The sequence below is a fragment of the Chinchilla lanigera genome, unplaced genomic scaffold (genome assembly GCF_000276665.1).
Source record: "Chinchilla lanigera isolate Chin_1 unplaced genomic scaffold, ChiLan1.0 scaffold00028, whole genome shotgun sequence".
Classification (NCBI taxonomy): domain Eukaryota; kingdom Metazoa; phylum Chordata; class Mammalia; order Rodentia; family Chinchillidae; genus Chinchilla; species Chinchilla lanigera.
In genome coordinates this window covers 8,644,107-8,667,048 of record NW_004955429.1, presented here as the reverse complement: position 1 = coordinate 8,667,048, position 22,942 = coordinate 8,644,107, and the positions used below count along the sequence as shown (strand labels likewise).

At 36.5% G+C, this 22,942-nt stretch overlaps 1 protein-coding gene across 1 annotated transcript in view; it reads left to right on the top strand.

The window, feature by feature from the left end:
- Positions 1–22,942, top strand: part of Malrd1 (MAM and LDL receptor class A domain containing 1) — a 600,954-nt gene that overhangs the window by 568,618 nt on the left and 9,394 nt on the right. Inside the window, exons 37-38 of the mRNA XM_005387237.2 lie at positions 1,997–2,076; positions 2,167–2,263. Coding sequence (XP_005387294.2) covers positions 1,997–2,076; positions 2,167–2,263 — 177 coding nt within the window. The remainder of the gene's footprint in view (positions 1–1,996; positions 2,077–2,166; positions 2,264–22,942) is intronic.

Genomic DNA, 22,942 nt, shown 5'->3' with positions numbered 1-22,942 from the left:
ATAGTTTTCAATTGTTATGCTAATACTACTGGTGTATTAATGAGAAATAAACAGTTCTGTGAGATACCTAAGCTTCCCTACTCAGAATGCATGTGAAAAATAGTGGAGAAAATGAAAATGACTCTAGTATTTGTATAAGATATTTTAATGATATGTAATAAGGGTTTATAGTCATTTTGGGAAAAATGAGTCCACCCAGTTGGAGTTAGAAGGACGGGATTTTCTACTTTCCCTTCCAGCTCTTGGTACTTAAGGGTGGAGTGAGGGTGGGGATTTTTTTGTTGTTGCTCAAAGGATGGTTGGAACTTCAGGGTGACAATCTGGCGGGCCATTAGTGCTGACTTCAGCATTCCATTTCAGGGGATGAGGACTCATCCCTTTCAGGGAGAATTTGACGAAATCTAGAGCTCATTCCCACAATTATTTTGCACACTGGCTTTTCTATGGAGGAAGCTTAGTTTGACAAGTGGTGAAAATGTGTGTTAAATAATTTTGTTTCTTTCTGCAACCTTTTCCTCGCTCCCATCCACTTCACAGGTTTTATATAAATATATAACCATGTAGATGGTTGATTTATAGACCGACAGATAAATGCACAGAGATACAACTAGGGGTGGAAAGAGGGATGATTTTTTAAACTTCTATTCCCAGATAATTCCCACTGGAACTTATCTTGATAGGTACAGTCACATATAAACTATTTTTCCAAGACGGAAATTTCTTTTGACTTTCAAAGTCTAAAGAAACCGCATTAACTGAGAATGAAATTGTCTTCCACCTTTGGCCTCAACAGTGTGTACACACATGAAAGACTGCCATGTAGAGCTGGTGCTGTCAAATGAGGACTGACACAGAATACATCTTAAGGATTGTGAAAATAAAAACCAAATACTGCAGTCCTCAATAATTCGAATTTATTTTAATTTAAACTTCAGAAATATGAAAACAAATTGTTTTCAATTTTTACTTTTCAAAGAATACTTAGCAAAAGAAAACATTTCAGTGGGTCTCTTAGAATCTCCAGATTTTTTATATATAAAGAAACTGATTCCTTTTTGAATGGATTGATTTTGCACATACCAATTTTGAAATCTTAAAGAGATTGAGAGAAAATGCACTTACATTGACGAAGCACTGCTCTGAATGCACAGCTTTTAAGCATAAATATTCAAAATCTGGTTTTTAATCCTATTTTCTAGCATATACTGTGAACATGGCAAGAACTTCAGCCAAATCCACCCTAATTTATATTCCATTATTTCTGGTAAATACGCATGTGTGCATAAACTTTGACACACACAAGCAAACACATACTAACAGAAAAATTCTGATTTAATTACTGTTTAAAAGTAAATCTAATCCCCATTAAAATTATAATCTGATCTCTGATTCCGAGCCTTCTAAAGACCAAACAAAGGTAATAGAATCATAGCAGGAGTCTAAAACTTTTTTACTAACACATCAAATGAGATTATTATTATGATTTGAAATCTAAGTACATGAAGCATTCTCCTTTTGTAATGAGAAACAAATTTTCTCTGGTTTATGTTTATGTTTATGTTAATCTATAATTTGAGTACACTCTATTGGCTGCCAGAAAGAATTTAAATCTGTTCACTACTGAAAAATGTGATAGCTTTTGGATCTGAGCCAAATGAGAAGTAAGTTAAAATGATACTGGATCCTGGTACAAATGAGACAGTATTTGAAAACCAAACAAAAAAAGGGGGGAACACGTGGAAATCAAATTAACATCTTATAAAGTCAAGAACGAGATACATATTTTAATAAATTATTTTGTGCAGCAATGTGACAATAATACAATTTAATTTTGCCTTCATTTTTGCTTAGTAGTTTTGGTTTATCCGTTACCCATATTACTGGAATCTCATTGTTTACTGGCATTTCTCATCTTCTCCTGTGAGAATTCTCCCCAAATAGGTTTTCACTTTATTGTTTTGTTTGTTATCAACATCGCACTTTATCTCATTTCCAGATGTCCACAAGGATGGAAGGGAAATCGATGCCACATCAAGTTCAACCCTAGTAGCTCCAGTTTCACGTATGCTCCAAACAGTAGGTGACATGTCTGCACAAATTGTTTGGTTTGTGGCCAATAATATATTTTACTGCATATTTATCTTTTCAACTGGTTTGGAATTACAGATGTATGGATCTTTCTGGGTATTGGATTCACATTCCTGACAGCTCATATTATTATAACCATCTTGTGTTTTCTTGCAAAAAGAAAATTACCACTAAGGTAAGCAATGCCTTTAATTATTGAAAGACATGCGTACATAGCAGAACAATATTGTGAAATATTTCACTTGCTCTGTTTTCTTTTCTCTGTATATTGTATTGTGAAATTTTAATGTTTCCACATTTTACGTGTTTTTTAACTGTTTGTTTTTCTGGGCAGAAGTTGGAACTACCTAACAATAAGTACTCTTCATGTTTTGGAGGAAAAGAATTAAGTTCACTTTTCAGATCATTACTCGTGGCCTTTGTGGGATAACAAAAAAAGAGAGGAATCAGGCTGGATACATACTGTTATGGTTTGTGTCTGGATATTCCCCCAAAGCCTCATGTGTTCATGGGGGACAGGCTTTTCAGAGGCTTCTGAATCCAGTTTGTGATGGTCCCTTGTCTAGTGCTGGGATTATAGGTGTGAGTGTTACTCACTCCCTGGCACAGATAGCCTGCATACAATATAAGGGAGGAAAAGAGGCTTGTTCCTCTCTTTTATGCTTTTGTTCATGCTGCCTTTGCTGTCTTCCACCACCATGAACGGTTGCCTCTTTGCCATACCCATACTGCTTTGGAGCCAGCTGATTAAGGACAGAAACCTCCACAAACTGTGAGCAAAATAAACCTTTCCTTTCTTAATTTTGAGTGTCAGGCATTTTGTCCCAGCAATGAGAGAAAAGGAGCTAAGACACACAACATCCTGGTGATACCAAAGGAAGGCAGAAAATCTCCTTTCTTGGCTCATGTAAGGGGGCTGGCCTCTCGGTACCAAGAAAACACCCATGTCCTAAGCAAAGAACAAGCAAAGGCCCAGAGCAGCTGTGTAGGAAGGAACTCTGCAGGCTGGGTGTAAGCATAACTCAGAGGCCCTTATTATCCCAACAGATAGCATTTTAGGGTCTGAAGTGCCCTGTCTATCACCTATCTTCCTATCACAAGTATGGCTTACAGTTCACCCCAGTGATGAAAGAGATTGATTTTTCCACAACCTCAGCAAGACAAGGGCTCACAGAACTACATAAAATTCGAAGAAATTAATGAAATGCATCCTGTCCTGCATACTTGAATTTGTAGTCAGAGATCAAGACCATCACTGAACACTGAACATCCCACAGCAATGTGTAATTTTAGTGCCACCTTCCTTATGGCAACTCACACATCCTGCCTGATGAATTCTCCTCAGATCTCCAGCCTGTCATGATGTTAATTAACAGACACCCATCCTGATTTCATGAGCTGGGGGAAAGTTATTACAGAACTACAGTGTTCATTACCAAAAGGATGGGACAATTCTAATCTGTTCCCATTGAGATTTTATCCATGTATCAATTCTTTTTTGTATGCCTAAATCCCCCAGGCAATGTGACATTTAAATATTGCATGGTTTCTCTTCTATGAACAACTCATGTGTGTATGTGTGTGTGTATATATATGTGTGTATATACACATATGTATGTATGATAGATAAATATATGATAGATATCACATACATATACTAGATAGATAAGAAGTACGGAGACCTTTTTCACATGGATGAGAGAACAGGAGATGGAGGGAGAAGTGAGGGAGGTGTAGAAAGACAGAATTGAGGGGAGAGATGATGAAAATAGAGCTTTTGCAAATGGGAAGAGGACCAAGTGTGAGCAGAAGCAGGGAGGGGAGGGAGGGATAAAAAAACAAAAGAACTGAGAGGTGTTATGTACATGTACCATTTTCCCAAAATAAATGTAATCATTATGCATTGAAAAGATGTGCTAATAAAAAGCATGAATGAGAAACAGTCTGAATTTAAAGAAGTTTTTTAATCTAGTGGGAGAAACACCCATGATCCACTAGGCGAAATACTAGTACAACTAGTATTTGCAAACTGGTATACACATATACATTAGGATTCTCCAGGAAAATTATTATACAATCTACATATTGTATAAATGTGTCCTAAAACACACACACACACACACACACACACATTCTCACACACAGTGAGAGAAAGACATTGCTTTATTTTTTAAGGAATTATCTCATGAGCGGTGAGACTAGCTAGCTTGAAACCTGTCAGGCCTGCTGGCAAACTGGAAATTCAAGCAAGGGTGGTGGTGGAGCCCTAAAGGCAAACTCTGAAGGCCAAGCCAGCTGGCTGAACACTTTAGCAGGGTTTTTATTTTGCTGTGTTAATGCAGAATTTTTCCTTTTGGAAACTTCCATCTTTACTCTGGAGAGCTACCCACATGGTGGGTGAGTAAAATTGCAGGTTGCTTAGCTTGAACATTCACAATCAGTTGACTTTAAGCAAAGCAAGGAATTGTAAATGTTCATCACATTCAACAACAACAAAATAATACCTTCACAGCTACATCTAGAGCAATGTTTAACAGAACTGCTGAGCAGGGCAGCATCGTTTAAATGGACACATCAAGTTAGTCATCACAATATATGAGCAAATTGTCTCAATGGTGCAAGCGGTAAGAGGATGCAGGAGGCCTGAATTCCATACCTTGTCCGAGTTCTTGTTGGACAGCTGTACATCTGGGCTATTGAGAGGCTCCTCAGGCAAATGTGGGTAGTATTGTATCACCACATGAAAGAGCCACCACCTATCCCTTCTCCTTTCTGCCACTGAGATGCGCATGTTCCCTTCTTACTCTTCATGACCTTTTATTGTTAAATTCTATTTCTATTTTCCCTTTCCATACTTGCTCGCTCATCTTATTTTAGTTCTCCTTCCCTCTCCCTGCTTATACTTTTGTTCTTCTTGCAATCACTTGCTGATATACCCCTGGGTTTTTCTCTGACCCACTTCCCTTCCATCAGAATATCTGCATACCCTCCATAGGAGATATCATTCATTTCCAGTGTTTCAAATGCTGTTGTTAGTGTTAATCATTTCAGCTGTCTCTTACTGAATTTCTAGTCTAAACTCCAAATCCATACCAAGTCTTTAGCTATTTGTAGACTTCTCCATATGAATTTTTTCCAGGTACCTTGAATTTAGTATATAGACTATTAGTGCCTATCAAATCTGTTCCCATAAGCACACTCTTTAAAATGCTAGGGTAAAGGGTAAAATCATAATTTGAGATGAAAACTTAGAAATACCTGTTTTTATATTCCTACCAGAGCAAACCAGAATTCTAATCTGAAACTAACAACTCCTCTATACCGGTGTCACAAGGAATTGAGTGACATTAGCTATTCCTCTCAAAAATAAATGTTTAAAGTACTGCACATGTTAATGACTCACCAAAGATTCTGAATACTTAGAGTAACACACAACCCCAACCTTCAGGCTTATTAAAGGAACCAGAACCCCGCCAGAGTTCTCAGGAGAGAACTGGAAAGAAAGGTGGATATAGGATTCTTAAAGTCTTTGTTCTTGGGGTAGGGTGGCTTTTGTGGTGAGAACTTTTTGCCTTTTTCCCAGAGGAAGAAATGGAGGAGAGGAAGAACATAGCACCATCGTCACTATCCAAAGCCCAAGGATGGAAGGGATCCAACAGCATCAAAAATAAAATTGGTGATATTAAGAAAAAAAGTTGAAAGATTTGCAGGCTTTGCTTCCAGAAGCTGAAATAGTGTGGGGTAGTGCGAAAATGTTCTTGAAACGATCTGGGAAAATTTGGAAGGCTGGTGGGGGAGGCGTACTATATCATAATTATACATGGTTTTCAGAAGATGAGGAGAAGTTTTAGTATCCTGTGATCTCCTTGAAGAAGCACAAAGAAAAGGAAAAAATGGAATTATATGGTTATCCAGGACACTTCCAATTCAAGTTAATTGATCTGCCTGAGAAAGATACTGGGGTCAAGACCAGAATGAAAGTAGATATGGCTGTCTTCCTTTTTTAAAAAAGTGCTCACTAATAGAAGGAACCCAAGTGAACATCATCCTCACGCAATATGAAATCCATACTATGTTCATGGAGGAGACAACAAAAAGGAAATCTACCCCCCCCTTCAGAACTAGAATAACCCATAAAACAATAGAGGCACCTCCCTACATGGACAGGTAATCGATTGGTTCTACGGGGGACTCAAACCCCTACTTCTCTGTGTCTACACTTCAGAGCTGAGCCTTAACTTAAAGAGTCGGGTGTATTGGAACCACATCATGATCCTCACCCTCACCCTTAATCCAGGGAAGAGCGGTCAGACTCTGTTGGTCAGACTTCAACATTATACTTGGAGAAGGACAAGGAACAAATAGAGGTGTGAATATGGTATTGTTTGGCAACTTTAAAGTGGAATGAATTTTATTAATCATGAAATGTGGCCATAAAATTAATAAATTTGCTCAAAATATGTGAATTTGACCAAGGAAGATGGAAGTTGATAGAATATGGAGGAAATAAATGATTGCCCAAAGTAATTTCTTATTTTAGGTAACCCAAGTTTTAGCCTTGACTGTCTAGTAGAGGTAGGTGGGATCCAAAATGATATTCCTTTCTCTGACTTTCTGATCAATCTCCCCGTCCTCCTCTGTCTCTCCAGCATTTTCTAGCTCAGTGTTCTAATATCCCAAATCAAAAAATTTTATTCTGCATTATTATCAAAACCAAGTATCACCCAAGATGATATTCTCAGTCTTAGCAGTGATTTCCTTACTCATCCCAAGCCCTGGGACCCACAATAACATTCTTGCTGGTGGAGTTGAAAGAGAGGAGGCATCTCTCAGGGAAACTGGACCAAATTCCAGATAGAACAAGACCTCATGGAAGATGCCTACCTGGGATCTCAGAGATTTTCAAGGACCCGTGGCACGAACGGTTGCAAGGAAGTCATCTTGCAGGTGCTCACTTTCATATGTCCTCTTCCAAAAGGAATCAGATGAAGAAAAGTACATGTAGCCTGCTTGACTCTTTTCACATGCTTTTTTTCAAATGTCCTCCCCCTTAATTCACATCTATCGTGAATCTCACTGATAAACTTAGGGGAATATTACTAGGGCGAGCAAAGAGAAAGCTAATCTAAGACTGTGGCTTCCCCAATGAAAAGTCATGTAACAAAGTGATTTGAGATTTAGAATATTGAAATGAAAGTGGGAGATGGGCCTCTGCTAGGTTGCAAGTCCTTTTTCACTCCCTCCCGTGCAATAGAAGTCACAATCAATAGGGACAATGAAGTGACAGTGTTAAAAAAAAAAATCACTAATCAGGTTCTTCTTTCCCTACACCTTACTCTTGAGAAAGGTGTCATCCATCCTCAAATCTCACAACCTTTGATATCCTTTTCCTAGCCTAGCTATTTATTTGCATATATTTTAATACTAGGCAAATATTTTCTGCCATCTTCTCTGGATTAGTTGTCTAAAAAATTATTTACGTTCAACAGCACTGTTGTAGCAATTATTACAAAGTATTGTAACTTAGCTATTTCCATAATAAGCCCATCTTTATATCTCGAGTAGCTGGCATCACATGCATAATTGGTACCCACTATATAATTATAAAGGGTTAACTATACTATATTGAGGATTATTTATACATCCCATCATCATCAAGAAACATTACTTACTTCTAGTAATCACATTTAAATAGAAACATTGCACATCCAATTTCAAAACAAGAGAATTTTTTGCCTTAAAGTTATACACAATGTTTGGCCAAGAAATAGTTCAGTGAAATAATAGCAGCTCACTTTGAAATAATGCCGGAAACTAGAGAAATGCAAAGCTTAATATAAGCAGGAAATCTTCACTCTCTCTAAACAAACCTTACCCATAAGATTTTTTATTATAATTTGTATTATAACAAAAAATCTGTGACTTGAAAGAAAGTTTTAATTAAATTTTTAAGAAACAAGATGGACACTCTATATTCAGACAATGCTAGGCAACGGAACCAAGCTCTTAAAGCTGCTGTTAGAGATTTGGCTGTCTGGGTTTTATTATACTTTCTCTGACCTTCTGTGAGCTACTTGCTACCTTGAATTCAGGAAAAGCAAGTCACGTTAGGTGTCTTAGTCAAAATAAAGAATTTAGCAGAAAGACACAGGAGGCCTCAAAGAGCTCAAGAATAAAAAGAAATTAACTTGGGACCTCAAGAAGACCTGGATCCAGAGAAATTCACCTGCCTCTCATCCCTGCTTCTGTTTGCTTTTCTGTTTTGTGACTCTCTCTCTGTAGGTATACTTCCTCCACTTGCTGTCTGTATAACAAAATGGTGTTCACTAGTGAATGAACACAGCTCATGATTTCCCGAGGAATGTGGACAGATGAAATGTCTTATTGTCCTAACTGCATATTACAAAGAGAACCTTCTGATCAGCCAGTTTAGGTTGAGTCCCCATTTCTGTTCAGACTGTCTTTGGAGAGCATGATCAATAGCACACTCAGGACTGTGGGGGCCTAGTACTAGACACTGTAGTAGTGGAGATGGGTCAAGAAAGAGGTCAGCATAAATGAGCTCTTTAAGGCTTCTGCGATAGCTGGCCCAAAATGTACCAGGTTTCGACCCATAACAGTTTAGAGGACACATCAAGTATAGCAGCCTTTAAGAGTTTTTCATAAGAAGTGAAAGTAGATGTGACCATCACTTTCATACCTATAAATAAGGATTTAATAATATAAAGAAATGGCAAACCATTCATTCCTACTTAACTTCAACCAGATTGTACCTATACTCTCATGTTTTGCACTGACTCATCTTTGGGGAAATTTGCAATAAACGACTGCTCATTCCCTTATATTGGAGCAATCCTCCTAAAACACTATAGTAACTTAATATAGAAACTGACAAAAGTCTAAAATGAACATTTCATTTAGTCATGCTAAGAAACACTTCTGATGAAAATTATTTGGAAAATTTATATTTGAATGTTTTCTAAACAATCTCACAGGATTATAAATGAGCTCAGGCTACTGTAAGAAAATACCATAGAGGGCCAGGATGTAGCTCAGTGGCACAAGCGCCTGCCTGGCAAGCACGAGGTCCTGAGTTTGATTCCCAGTACAAAAAAAACAAAAAACAAAAAACAAAAAAACCCATAGAATGGGAAGCATAAATGAGAGATATTTATTCTTAATAGTTCTAGTCTAAGATCAAAGTGCCAATGGTTTCATTCCCTCTTTCCAGCTTGCAGCTGGTTGCCTACTTGCTGTATCTTCACATGGCAGAGAGAGGAAGAACTAGTGACTCTTCCTATTCTTCTAAGAGTACTATTCCCATAATGGAGGCTTCACTCTCATGGCCCCATGTAAGCCTAACTACCCCCAAAACCTCTCCTCCTATCTCCATCCCTTTAAGGATTAGGGCTTCAATGTATAAATTGGTTTTGGGAGAACACAAGCATTTTTTAGGTGCAACAGCAGAATGATTACTGGGTAGGAAATTATAAGGCACATAAGTGTGATTTTAGGCAAGTCTAACTTGCAGGTACATTTATTCAGACTTTATGGTCCATTCTTGAAAGGACATCAGGAGACACCAAATAGTACTCCTGTTTTCTCATTCATACAGTTATAACATGGTTGCTCTGATGAGTGGAAAGATAGAAATTCAAACCAAAATACCATAAGGGAAAATGAGAGGAGAATGATAAAAATAAATATCATTTATGTTTATTCTAAGAAAAAGAGAGGTGACTAGGACCTCAAATTCTGGATCAGATGCCAGGGAAGTTAGAGACTTTTCTTTAAGATTCTCGAATATGTGGCCCTAGCCTCTAAATAAAATATTTATTCCAATAATATTAAATTCTCTCTGCCAGAACCTTATCCACTGCAAACACTTTGTGTGATAATGTGAATCTTTGAAGATGGAAGTTAACTGCTACTGAAGCTGGAGATCCCTAGATAGGCCTAACATGGGCCCAGAAATGAATATTTATTCCTAGCAAAAATCAAAACTTGCTTAGTCTATGCCTCAAGGCATTCAGCTTCTTCTGTAGTTATAGTGTCACTAGTGATCCTTCCCTGGGCCCAGAAATGAATACTTAGCCTTAGCAAAGTGGAATTCTACTAGCACAGTGGCCAAGATTGTCTCATAACACTTGCAAAATCTCCTCTCTCTCCACATGTCCACAAGTGCATTGGTTCCCAAGCCATACAGCTTTTCTCACAGTGTGAGATCTGGGAACTTAACTCCTGGATCCTGATCCTGCCCAGACTCTGACAACCCTGCTAAATTTTCCCTTTGAGCAAACAAAGAGAAATTGAGAACAAGACTTTAAATCTTACCCTGAAACACAAAGTTGGGCCACTACTGTATTTCCTCCTCCTCTTCCTCCCCTTCCTCCTCTTTTTCACCCTCTTCCTCCCCTTCTTGCTCCTTTCCCTCCAGTGCCTCTTTTCTGTTCTGAAGGACGGTCTAGGCAGTCTGCTCCCTGCTACTTTTCTCTTAATCTCTACCCTCATGATCATGTTCTGCAATGGAAGAAATGAGCCAGTGGAGGAAAGCAAAAGAAAGTACTGTTCCCAAATTTATAAGATTTTCCACTCCCTACCCATTACACAGAGAGGCGGTGGGCTTTGACCTCCTTATTAAGAGTGGGGTGAGAGGTGCCCAGGGCAAGCCTTGATATGTTACTTAACAGCTGTGCATTAGGGATCCAACAATCCAGACGCATGGATCATGAGGGCTATAAAGAGAAGATAATGCCTGTGTTGAGATCTGAAGGATGATGAGACCTGATGGAGTCGAATAAAGCAGTTTTCAGAAATTAAAGATAATGTGGAAAGTTGTGGTTTCAGAAGTGATGCTTATAGTCACAGAACGCAGGAAGGAAAGGAAAGAGAACCACGTAGATTATACCTAGAAAAGCATATGGCAGAGGCTGTTAAGTGTTTTGTATGCCTCCTAAGGAGACTGACTTATAAATTTGAAAAAGGAAAGAAAAGTCAAATGTAGTCTCCTCTCTGCCCTAATAGATCCACTGTCTCCCTCCAAATGGGATGGAGAAGGATTGCTATTGAATGTTGAGGCTGACCTTTATGAATTCTGTTACTCACCCCCTCGTGATCTAATTTTACATTGTATTTGGCCAAAGGGGAGGATGTTAAAAGAAAGAGAGTAGGCAGAAGTGTATTGATAATCCCAGCTCCCTCAATGCAGCTGGGTGCTTGTATTCTGGCGATAAATCTGTAAAATGCACATTTTCAAACACTTCTCAAATTTTCCATGTTGAGTACGTCAGCAATTTTCCACTAATGGGGCTGGGGATTTAGCTCAGCAGCACAGCGCCTGCCTGGCAGGCTTAAGGTCGTGAGTTTGATTCCTGGAACCAGAAAAAAAAAAAAACAAAAACAAAAACACTAGTACCTTATTTTACATCATCTAAGAACATGTCTAAAGTAAAAAAAATCAAGATGATGTCTATTTTTTTAAAAATAAGAATATTGAGTGCAAGATTGATTAGGAAAGATGAAAAAGGAGATTGGCAGTCTAAGAACATAAGCCTGTTCAGAAAGGTTCAAGTGAGAGATGGTAAGGCATCAGCCTGGGAAGCAGAGGTTGAATTAATACAGGAGGTGAGAGAAAACTGTCAGCAGTGATTCCAGAGTATCATACTTGGGCAACTACATAAGGAATAATGGTACTAACTAAAAGCCAATAACTTAGGAACAGATGAATAAATTATTTGGGTAACAGATAAAGAAATTATTTTGATATTATTTTATTATGTATCAAGTAGTGAATTGAATGAAATCCATTTTCTCTAGACTCTAAGTTCTTCTCAGAAATTAGGTCATAAGTGCATGTTTTCATAACTTTTTAATAACGACTTTTATTTATTTTCTTACTTATCCATCTCCTAAATAAAAATATGAAATCATGTATTTGAGATGCTATTTGTAACTTTTTTCTGGTATACTTTTAGTATGAAATGTAACTATATAGTTACAGTCAGTCATTCATGCAACCAATGTTACACCTGGAAATTTTAAATTAAATGATTTTAAGTTTTTTTCCTCAGCTTTTAAATTGCCTGATTTAGGTAGACTATTGAGCTTATTCCTTTGGGGACCTAAATATTCCCTGATTGTAATTTAACTGTATTGTCTTTCAGCTGTTAAGGGGCCTTTAATTAGAGCTGCGTACTACTTGTACCTTTGTTTACAATTCATTGACAGAGTTAATGGCTCATATAAAAAATAATAAAATACTTAACTTTAAGTTTAAATGAGATATTTGGCAAATCTATCTGCATGATGATTCTGTCCACACAATTGACTGATGGTTAAAAACTATAATGTGTGAGACTCAGTTTGTAATTCTTGTGTTGACAAAATCTTGACAAAGCAAAGACAGCATTGTTTGAATTTTTTAATAATACTATATGAAGCAAATGAAAAATCAGATGACTCAGACCTACAGATTTGCAATAATATATCAAGGTCTTGAAATTCAGGTTGTATGGGATGAACAGGTCCAAGATATAGAATCTGTGATATCAGATGCCTTTTTTTTGAGATTAATAGAGGACTTACTGATCAAAGAAAAGTAGAATAAATTTCCAAAATCTTGGGCTTAATTCTTCCTTCACCATAAAAACAGGACATGAAAATGAAAGACTTCCCAGAGAAAAAGTTGAAAATTGTTAGCATTTGTCATCTTTTCCAAGTTACTATGGGAAAAAAGAACCCATCCTACCCTAGGCTTCCAAAGTCCATTGTTCCCAGACATGCTATCACTGAGCTCATGGGCTCTTGGCTTGGTGCCTTCTTTGACAGATTGCAAGTTTCTTGATGACAGAACCCTTGTCCTAGTCATATTTATATCCCTAAGCTCGGCAAATGGCAGACAGGAATTCTTCACAGTAAATATTTGTTAAATCTAATGTCTCAGCTTGTCCATACTTGGTATCAGAGCCCAAACAAACATTTTATATTCCAAATGCAATACTTTGCTTGGCCTTAATGCTCCAGAATTTATTCAAACAAGAATCCTGGCAGAAGACTCAAAAGGTTGAATGGCCTCCTTGGGTATTCTTGAAGAAGTTCATTCAAACTAGAATGGTCTTCATTCTGTTGTCCAGAGACTGAAAGGAAATCTAAAGAAATGCAGATGGATGGCCACATGTATGACCATTGGTAGAGTCATTATTGTCGCCCAGGATCAGCTACAAAATCCGCACATGATCAGAAAAGCAAATCTTAGAATATCAATGAAAATTAGGAAGGAGTAACAGAAACCCACAAGTACAAACTACAAGTTCAAAATCTATGGCTGCAGCTAAGCACCAAAAATCTGGCCATTTCAGGGAGACAGGAAATTAAATTTTGTTAAACATATGTTCTCAGTCTGTCCAATGCAGTCCACATCCTAGTCTGTTTAATTTGGATGCTTTGTGCATCCAAGATTTTGGCCTTGAGGTTACTTAATAGCAGTGCCTGGCATCTGACAACTTAATTACCAGTTTTACTTATAAGACAGCTCTTGTTCTATTTTTCTTGGACAAGTGATTTCAAATGAGTTTACAATGAATTCTTTTCAGGAGAGGAAATCAGTTATAGAAAAAAATCAGAAATTTTCCAAGAATTTCAAAATGATTTCTTATTTTAATTCACTACCTCATTTATTTAAACAATTCTGTATAATTTAGGATATTATTTGGCTACAAAAATCTGTTCACATGTAATGGGTCAGAAACATAGGTTAAATAATTCAGGTTCACTGCAATGGGCATATGTTTGTTATTGTTTCTCGGTATCATAAATTATTTTAAATCTATTGTGATTGGACAGAAATGCCAAACAGCCTAACGAAAAACATCAGTGTAAGAACTACAAAGACCACTTTATTGTACAATAGCCCTTTAGTCTAATTATTTTTTCTGAAGATAACCCTTTCTTTATTATTTCTCTATATTTACAATATAATATCTATGGAATAGGTAATCCCTAAAGGTAGATAACCAGGAATTAACACATTTTTATGGGTCTTCCTCTGTCCACTATAAATGTTATACCAAGAAGACAGCCTTCCAGTCCCTAATGTATTTCTAGATTGCATTTGCTTCCTCACATTCAGTACTCAGGGTAGATGAATGTGTTTTAGGAGAATCAGGTACAATCCTTAAAAGAGATAACCTGTTTCAATAAAATCAGGAAAGTAATAAAGGTAAGGGAGGTGTTTTATTATATATAGCCTTACTATAGCAACTAATAAATATATTTAGCAGACTGATGAGAGAATCAGAATTCTAAATATTATGGGCCAGCATGGTGGTGCACACCTATAATCCAAGCCCTTAGTAGGCTGAGGAAGGAGAATCGCCATGAGTTAGGGGCCAGCCTGAGCTACACAGTAACTTCATGCATTTGTTAACAGGTACGAACCACCTAATATATGCTAGTCACTGTGCCAGCAGCTGAGAATAGGAAAGGAAATAGGAGTTTACACTCTAGTGAAAAGGGTATATAAAAGTAAAAAATACTACTGCTATAATAATTATATATCAGCTGCATATAGACACTTCCTAGAAACCATGGGGGAAGCATGGGAAAGGAGAGAAACACTTTGGCAAGGAAGTGAAGACAGTAGCATGGAAAGATTGAGGATGGATTTACAAGGGCAATGTGAATCACTCAGTTCTGGACTCATGGATTGAGATCCATGAGTTGACAAAAGAATAGCATCTTAGGAAAACGTGTGTAATGGAAAAGTCAGTCAGAGAATGCTATGGTGAGTGTGAAGAAAACAGGTCAGATATGAACAACTGGTAGACAACTGCAAAATCAACAGGTAAACATCATTTTTAAGAAATCGACATGAAATGCTAAATGTGTATTTATGATTTCCCTTTTATTATTTTTATTTCAAAAGAAGCTTCTTCTTAGGATCCCAAATGTCCATTTCTATAACTAAGAATTTTAAAATTGACCAGAAGCGGTTAGTTTTATTTTGCAAAACTTGTGAAAGAAGAAAAGGAATACTTTAAGACTGTTTCAAAATAACTACAAATAAATGTAATTTTATTGCTTTTAAAAAATTTATTCAGTGTTATAAGTGAAATTATTTATAGATTTATTTTAGTTTTCACTAAATGTGTTAATAAATTCAAAGGGGGATATTTAAGTAAATTTGAGACTTTTCGGGAGTCATAATTTTTAGACACAGATTCTCAGATAACGTTGTCAATTTGAAAATGCCTAACAGATTTAGATAAAAGGAAATTGCTAGGCAATTACTAAGGGAAATCAAGGAGGCTGATAATTAACTTCAACGCTGAAATCAGTTTTCAATCAAACAGATTATGTGTCTAAAAAATCCAGTAAGAAAATTACAGAGTTTTCATATAGAGCAATTTACACTGAAAAAACTTCACTCTGATCGGGAAAAGTTACAAAATACCTGGCCCTTTCCAGCTATGGAACTTTGAAATATCACATAAATAAAAAGAAGAAAAAAAAAAAGACTGTTTTTGGAAGAGGTAGCTAGCAAATTGTTATTGAATGAAAATCAGACAGAGCAAGGAATGTTTGCTCATCTTTCGTTTTTTGTTTTGTCTTGTTTTGGTTTTTTGGAACCAAGAGGTGAACTCATGATCTCACGCTGGCCAGGCAGGCACTGTACAGTTGAGCTCAATCTCCGGCCCATGTTTACATGTTTACTCATATTTGGAAACTTCCTGCTATAGAGAAGGTTGTGTGGTGAAGGACCAGCTACGTTTTTTGTCTTTTTTTTTTTAATTCTAGTCTACTTTATGCCAATTCTTTTATAAAATATAGTACAGAATTATTACAAAAGTGAAATTAAAACACACAAAATATCCAATGTATTCTTAGCATCAACAAAAGTAAAAATGTTCTATCAAATTACTATGAATGTTTCTAAACGTTTATTCTTGATTGTTATGCTTCCTTCTCAAGGAATGATAACCCAATAAAACTGAAGCCAGGGAAATTATATGCTGAGTAGCTCTGAAATAGAGTATAGGACAGATCAATATTGTAATGTTTCCTAATAATGTTTCCTAAGTAAATTGCAAAATACTCACTCTTCCCCTTGAGAGTTAATCTTCATGTGGTAAGGATATTAGTGTAAAGAAATACATGCCACCAAACCTATTTTTCAAGAAAATTTCAGACATAGATTTTTAAGTATAACTTGTCTAAACCTATTTAGAAAGAATAAGTTATTAGGTGATCACGAAGGTTGGTCATAAAGATAGCATTATTACAATCCATTTTCAACCAAAAAGATTGTGTGCCCAACATAATTTAATAAAGAAATGTGACTGTATTTCATATAAACTAATTTAGCTGAAAAATTTTCACAGCAGTGAAAGAAACTACAAGTTGTGATCAAAGACTATAGTGAATGTTTAATTTTTTTTTAAAAAGTGGGTTATGGTAGAAGACCTATTGGCATTAATTTCCTTGAAAGACTCCTCCTTGCTTGAAACACACTTATCCCATTGTTCCTGCCATTTTCTAAAGAAGTTCTGGAAGTCCTCTTTTGTGTCTTTTTTGTGGCTTCCCCCATGTCCTGAAAATACTCAAAACATTTACTTTTTACAGTCACTGTGACTTCGGGGAAGAGCCAGGAGCTGCACAGTGTCAATCTGATGAACAAGGTGGAAGGACCCAGCTCAGTGTTTTTATGAGTCTGCTTTTTCTTGAATGGCACCTGGTAACATCACTGACTGTATTTTTGGTCACATGAAAGAGGACTTCTAGAACTGCTTCAGAAAGCTGCATGGAGGATGGGATAGGTGTGTTCAAATTGAGAGGCCATACTTTAAGGGACGTTAATGGTAGTGTATCTTCTAGGGTAATATGTTTTTTTAAATTTTAAATAGTCAGTATATGGTTTGATCACCCCTATTTAGAGGGCATTCATTCCAGAGTTGACAAAAGTTCTGCCTAAGGCAAGGGCATTTAGGAACAAGTGCAGCTGTTGGGGGAACCTAACAAGTCCAAAGACAGTAGAGCTGGAGTATGAGGAGGAAGCTTGAAGAAATGAGGAGACCTGAGAATTACCGAGAAAGTGAAGATCATGACCAGCGAGAGCTTACCTTGCAGACAAGTGATTTCTAAGACGCTGCGGTGGAGAGGGAGTGAAGGTAGCAGATATCCCATGTAACCTTTTCCAAATTGTAAAATGACCCCCATGCTTTGAGATCTTGGTACACATAAGCACATGCAGAGGCCCATATACACAGAACGTGGCTGAGGAGAATGCAAGTAAGTGCAGGAAAAGAATTTTTTTGACATATTAGTTTTTATTAAATTTTTGAAGCTTTGTTTTATCCATAACTATAGAAAATGAAAGGACAGTCCCCAGAGAGAAAGAATTAAAAATTATATTTAATCTTCCCCCTAACATGAGCAGTTTGATGTCACTTCCTCTTAACTTTATCAGTTTGCATAAATATATACACAGTTGTCACCTTGAAATTTGAATTATTACCTCCGAAGTTTTTTTTCCTTATTTGCCTATACTGATCATTCTCAAGGTTTTTGGTCTTAAGATGTCTTTATATGCCTTTAAATATTATTAAAGAATCCAGAGAACTGATAGCCATTTTGATATGGCTATCAAAATGATCATATTAGAAATTAAAACAGGGCAATATTTTAATTTATTATTCACTTAAAAAAATAACAGTACACCCACCACATGTTACAAGTAACATAATAAACATGTATAAAATAATATGTATATAACATAGATAATATTTTCTGAAAATAAACTTTACCAGCTTTGGGGCTTAAAGTAGCACATCCTTATGGGGAGCAAGAAAATATTTTCAGAAAAGGTACCTAGCCAAAACTAATTGAAAGAACAGTATATGTAAGCCAAGTAATGATTCTTTATTCATGTATGAATTTATGTGCTTAGTTAAAACTATTGGAGCTAAAATATAATTTCAGTGATCAGAGATTTTTGTGGTTTTCTGAGTACTGGCACATTTTGTTCTGTAATAAAACAAAAGTATCTATCATTGAAGTCTTTGGAGTACTGGTTAGGTGCTGTGCTTCTGGTGGAAAACACAGGTTTTTCAGAACTCTTAACTTTCACTTGAAAGCTTGGATTTTCTCATTAACACAGATGCTATCAGTTGTTTTCTTTGCTACATAAGCCTTCCTTCATTTGTTTATATGAAAATCTCGAGCCTTCATCCGGAAAACTATATGTAACCTGTCAATTATTCTTTCAATTTAGCAAAATAATTGCTCCATGGAAAAGTAGTTCGTTTAGCATACAACGTTGTTTCACAGTGCTTTCCTATGGACAACACAGACCTATATTTTAATATTCAATAATTGCCTTATTATGCATACCTCTCAGGATGCTGAATGGCTCATAACAGATTGAGAGTTGTTATGATTCTTTTTTTTGCTGATTCATCAAAGTTAAAGTTATCTTCTAAAAATTCGTTGCAAACACGTGGTAATGAAGAGTACATTTTCATACCATGATTTTGACCAGTGCTAAGATGCCAACAATTTTGTCTTCCACTACATTAGCCCTCTCCATGAAACCCATGTACAAGTCTATTACAATAAAAATTACTAATCTACATTTAACTTTGAATGATTACTTCACACATGCAATTTATTAATACTATGAAAATAGTAGGAATTGCTAGACCCCTGGAAGAGGCCTTTCTATCCAGGCTCCATAGCCCGTACTTAGAGAAACACTACCCTCTACCATTAAATATTTTTTGTTTTGTCTTGATTTGTTTTCCATTAAATGTGCTTTAAAGCATTTACTTGAAAGGGCTGTTTAGCATTGTCTCAGTACGTGTATGATCATGTAACTATTCTATTACTAAACAAGGATGTTGTATCTAAGTTTTCATTACTAGCAATGATTTATGAAGAATCTCTTTCTATATAAATCTGTTTCTTCTCTATTTCCTAAAGATGTACTCCTGGTAGTTTAACTAGGTAGTTCGACTAGGAGAAATATTTGAAAATGTGCTTTCTAATCTATTTTCAAGGGGACACTCTTGCTCTGCATCTGTTTTATATTAGATGGCTTTCAATTTGCTAACACGCTACTCAAGAAGTGAGCAAAGACCAAACTCCTATTGACAGCACAGTTTTTCCTCAAGGTTAAATTGTAGGAACTTGGGTCAGCTTTCTTCATGCTAATTACATCCATATTCCACGGCATGTTCCTATTAAAGAGCTCTGCCATGGCAAAAGTGCTTTAAACAGTGACAAGTTTTGTGGTCAGTGTATTTATTTCCTGCCTGCAAAAAGTAGGAGAACAATATGGCAGTTGCTGTATCATATGAATGAGTTTAGCAAAACTGGTGTCCTGATTGTTTGGTTTTGTGACCCAAGATGATTAATTCTTTCCGCTCTGTTTTGTGGCATTTCTGGCTGTGTTTGCAAACCCGGTTCATTCTGAACTTTTTCATCCAAATATTTGGTCCTTAAAGCCTTGCAAATGAAAACTTGAGCCCGTACATATTTCCTCATAATTTTTCTTTGCTTTGAAAAGTTAATTTGCCGCTTTTCTTTCTTTATTTTTTTCCTCCTAGATTATTTCTTTAAAAAAATAAAGGTCATCCTCTTGCTAGAAGTAGAGACTATGATGTAGTTGTTTCTTTCCATTTCCTACCTCTCATGATTTTGAATTTTTTCTTTTCTTTTTTCTTTAATAATCAGTTAACATGATATTTTATGAGTACCTCTTTGCAAATAGGTTGATCTAATAGCCTTGATTTAATCTTCTAAGATATTATGCAATTTTAATCTACCTGTAGAATCTTATGGCAAATGTAACATACCATACTATAATTATGTTAGATACTTATTTAAAAAAAATACAAATATATTAAAATGACCACAAAATTAAACTCTATCATATTGTTGTGCTTCAAGATTTCCATAAAATCTCACCTCTTTCCTTAGAGCACCTTTTATTACATAGCTTTCACTAAAGCACACGTCAGAGTAGTTTCAGTCTGATATTCTGAAAGACATTAGTTACAACCATGTAGTGAAACCCATTGGTGCTTTCCTAAAGTTTTGTTGGAGATCTTGTTACTTTTTTTGTACAACATTATAGGAACCAGGCCATACATTAAACATTGGATGTGTTCTGAACATTTGGTTTGTTTGATTCTTCTTGAAAATATGCCTTATCCTCCTCAAAATTTAATTCTAGAATTTTAAAGTTATAAACACCATTGAATAAAGTATCCTACATTGAATAAATACGTAGGCTCTGATGATGCCAATTTCATATACTATCTAGCTCTTCACTTCTGGTTCTGTCCTATTTTCCTATTTTCTTACTCGCTTTTTCCAAATTCCTATGTATTTCTTATTTGTTCTGTGTTGTTTTATCATGCTTATTTTTGAAAAAATGCCATAAATATTTCCGTATGACAAAATAGTCATGAATTTTAGAAGTTGTGATAACCTTCCTTAAAAACAGTCTATCCAGGCAGGATAATATTTAAACTGTAAATTACCAGAAATAAAGTGTAAAATAAAACTTATCTAAGGATCAGGGAAAGAAAGATGGTTCCTGGAAATCGTTTGACACAATTGAATGTGAAACACAGCACAGCATTCTATTACTATTACTGCATGACAAAAATGGATAGAACAGGAGCTGCAGTCTACCCAGAAAACATTAGCTAAAAGCACAGATAATTGGAAGAAATCAAGGGACATATGTCCAGTTACCAAAATCAGTGTGAAATAAAAGACTTGTGGATCAAATGAAACATAGGTGTAGGATCATATAAAACATTGAAGCAGCCCATAGGGCTGCCTGTGGGAAAGTTGCCTTCATGTGGAGCAGGAACCACCATTCTAGGAAGTTCCCAAATAACTGGTGCAGTGCAACAGAGTAGCAAACCCAAGGCACACAGGATAAATTAGAGATATAAGAACCCTCAACCCTTTTGCATTCCTCCATGGGACATTGCAGCCCGGCAGCAAATTTTGCCAGCACACACAGAGAGCAACTGGAAAGCTGCTCCTTCTCTGATGGCCCAGGGGGTGTTTTTCCATGTGCTATAGTGGCTAATTGGAACCTCTAGCAACAAGGTTAGGGACAGCAGTGGCAGCAGTGAAAGTAGTGAGTGAAATAGCACCACCTCTCCTGCTCTGCTCCTAGCAGTGCCTGAATTAACCAGCCTTTACCTGAGGCATAGAAAAGAGTGGAGAAGAGTCAGCATCCCCCCTGACTCTCCCAGCACTGAGAAGAGAGTGACACAGTGGAGTGCAACAGGGAAGGCTGTGCAAATACTGGAAGGTATCAACTGTACACCGGGCTGGGAGCATCCTTGGGCTGTCTCTGTGTGAAATAGTCACAGGAACTGGGGGAGTGAGGCAGAGACAAACAAGGTAATAGACATGTGCTGGCCACAAAGGAACATAAAGAAAGTTGCATGTTGAAGACTGGCTGCAGCTCCCACATTCAAGGGCAAAGATCAGCCTCACACCAAGCACTAATCCTGCTGCAGACTTGATGGGATTAGCTGCACAGATTTGGACTCTGACTTGGACATCACCACAGAACTGAGGGCCCCAGAATAATTCAACTGTTTTTTTTTTTCATTTCAGTCATTTAATTTTTTTGCTTTTAATGTTTGTATTGTTTTGTTTATCTTCTTTCTCTCTTTCCTTAATGATCTTTCCTGATTTTTGGATATTTTCATGAATGTGAACATGGTCTGGTTCACTTCAGTATCCTTTCTCTTTATCCTCCATTCTTTCTGTCCTGTCCTCTTCTCCAGTTTCCCAAAATTTGAGTGATCATCTTTTGTCTTTCAGCCTTGCTTCTACTACATTGCTCTTCATTTATCTCTCTATTTTTCCTCTTATCCTACTTAATCCTCCCAACCCACCATGTAAAATCATTCTCCTAGGGGGAAACTCGTGTCACACCAGACCTAGACATTTCCTAGGGAGACCTTGATGCTAGTAAAAAAGCTACCTACCATAAGCAGTTTATAAGCATCAACACAGAAAACAAAATAAAATTGAAAACTAGAAAATGACAAGACACAGAAGCAACATGCAAACCTGGACTGCCAGGCTACTTAGGACAAGTCCAGGAAATAACAAGATAGAGGAAATCAGAAGTCACCAACCTGAATTTTGTGAAATGATAACAACAGTTAGAAAGAAAGAGAGATATGAATGAAGCGATTAAAAAAAAATCAAATCAGAAATAATCTCTCAGGTTTAAAAAAGTGATGGCTATCAAAATGAAGCACATGCTCATGACTCTAGAGTAGACATAGATTTTAAAAAATAAAAATGATGGAAACCATGAATGCCAAATATGGGAAAGAAATGGAATCCATGAAGCAGATTTTTAAAAAGATATCCAGGTGATTAAAGATTCTACTGAAAGTATATACAACTGATTGAACCATGATGAAGATGGAATAGCATATCTAAAAGGGATTGCACTCAGTAATCATGAAAAGAAAGATTTCTTAAAAGTAGCTAGATACCATGAAAAATCAATCCAACAGCTGCAAGATGATGCAAAGAAGAACAACATAGTTTTGATTGGAGTTAATGAAAAAGCTGGAGACAGCACAAATGATATAAAATAACTGTTCACAGAAGTAATGGTGAACACTTTCCACGCAAGAAAAAAGAATTTGATATACAGTTAAGTAAGGTATAAAGGACTCCAAATAGTCATGACAAAAAATCTATACTAAGAATGGTTCCAGAAATTCAGCAAAATATCAGGTTACTAAAAGCTGTTAAAGATTAGAAACAAATTACCTATACAGGAAAGCCCATCAGAATCAATCAG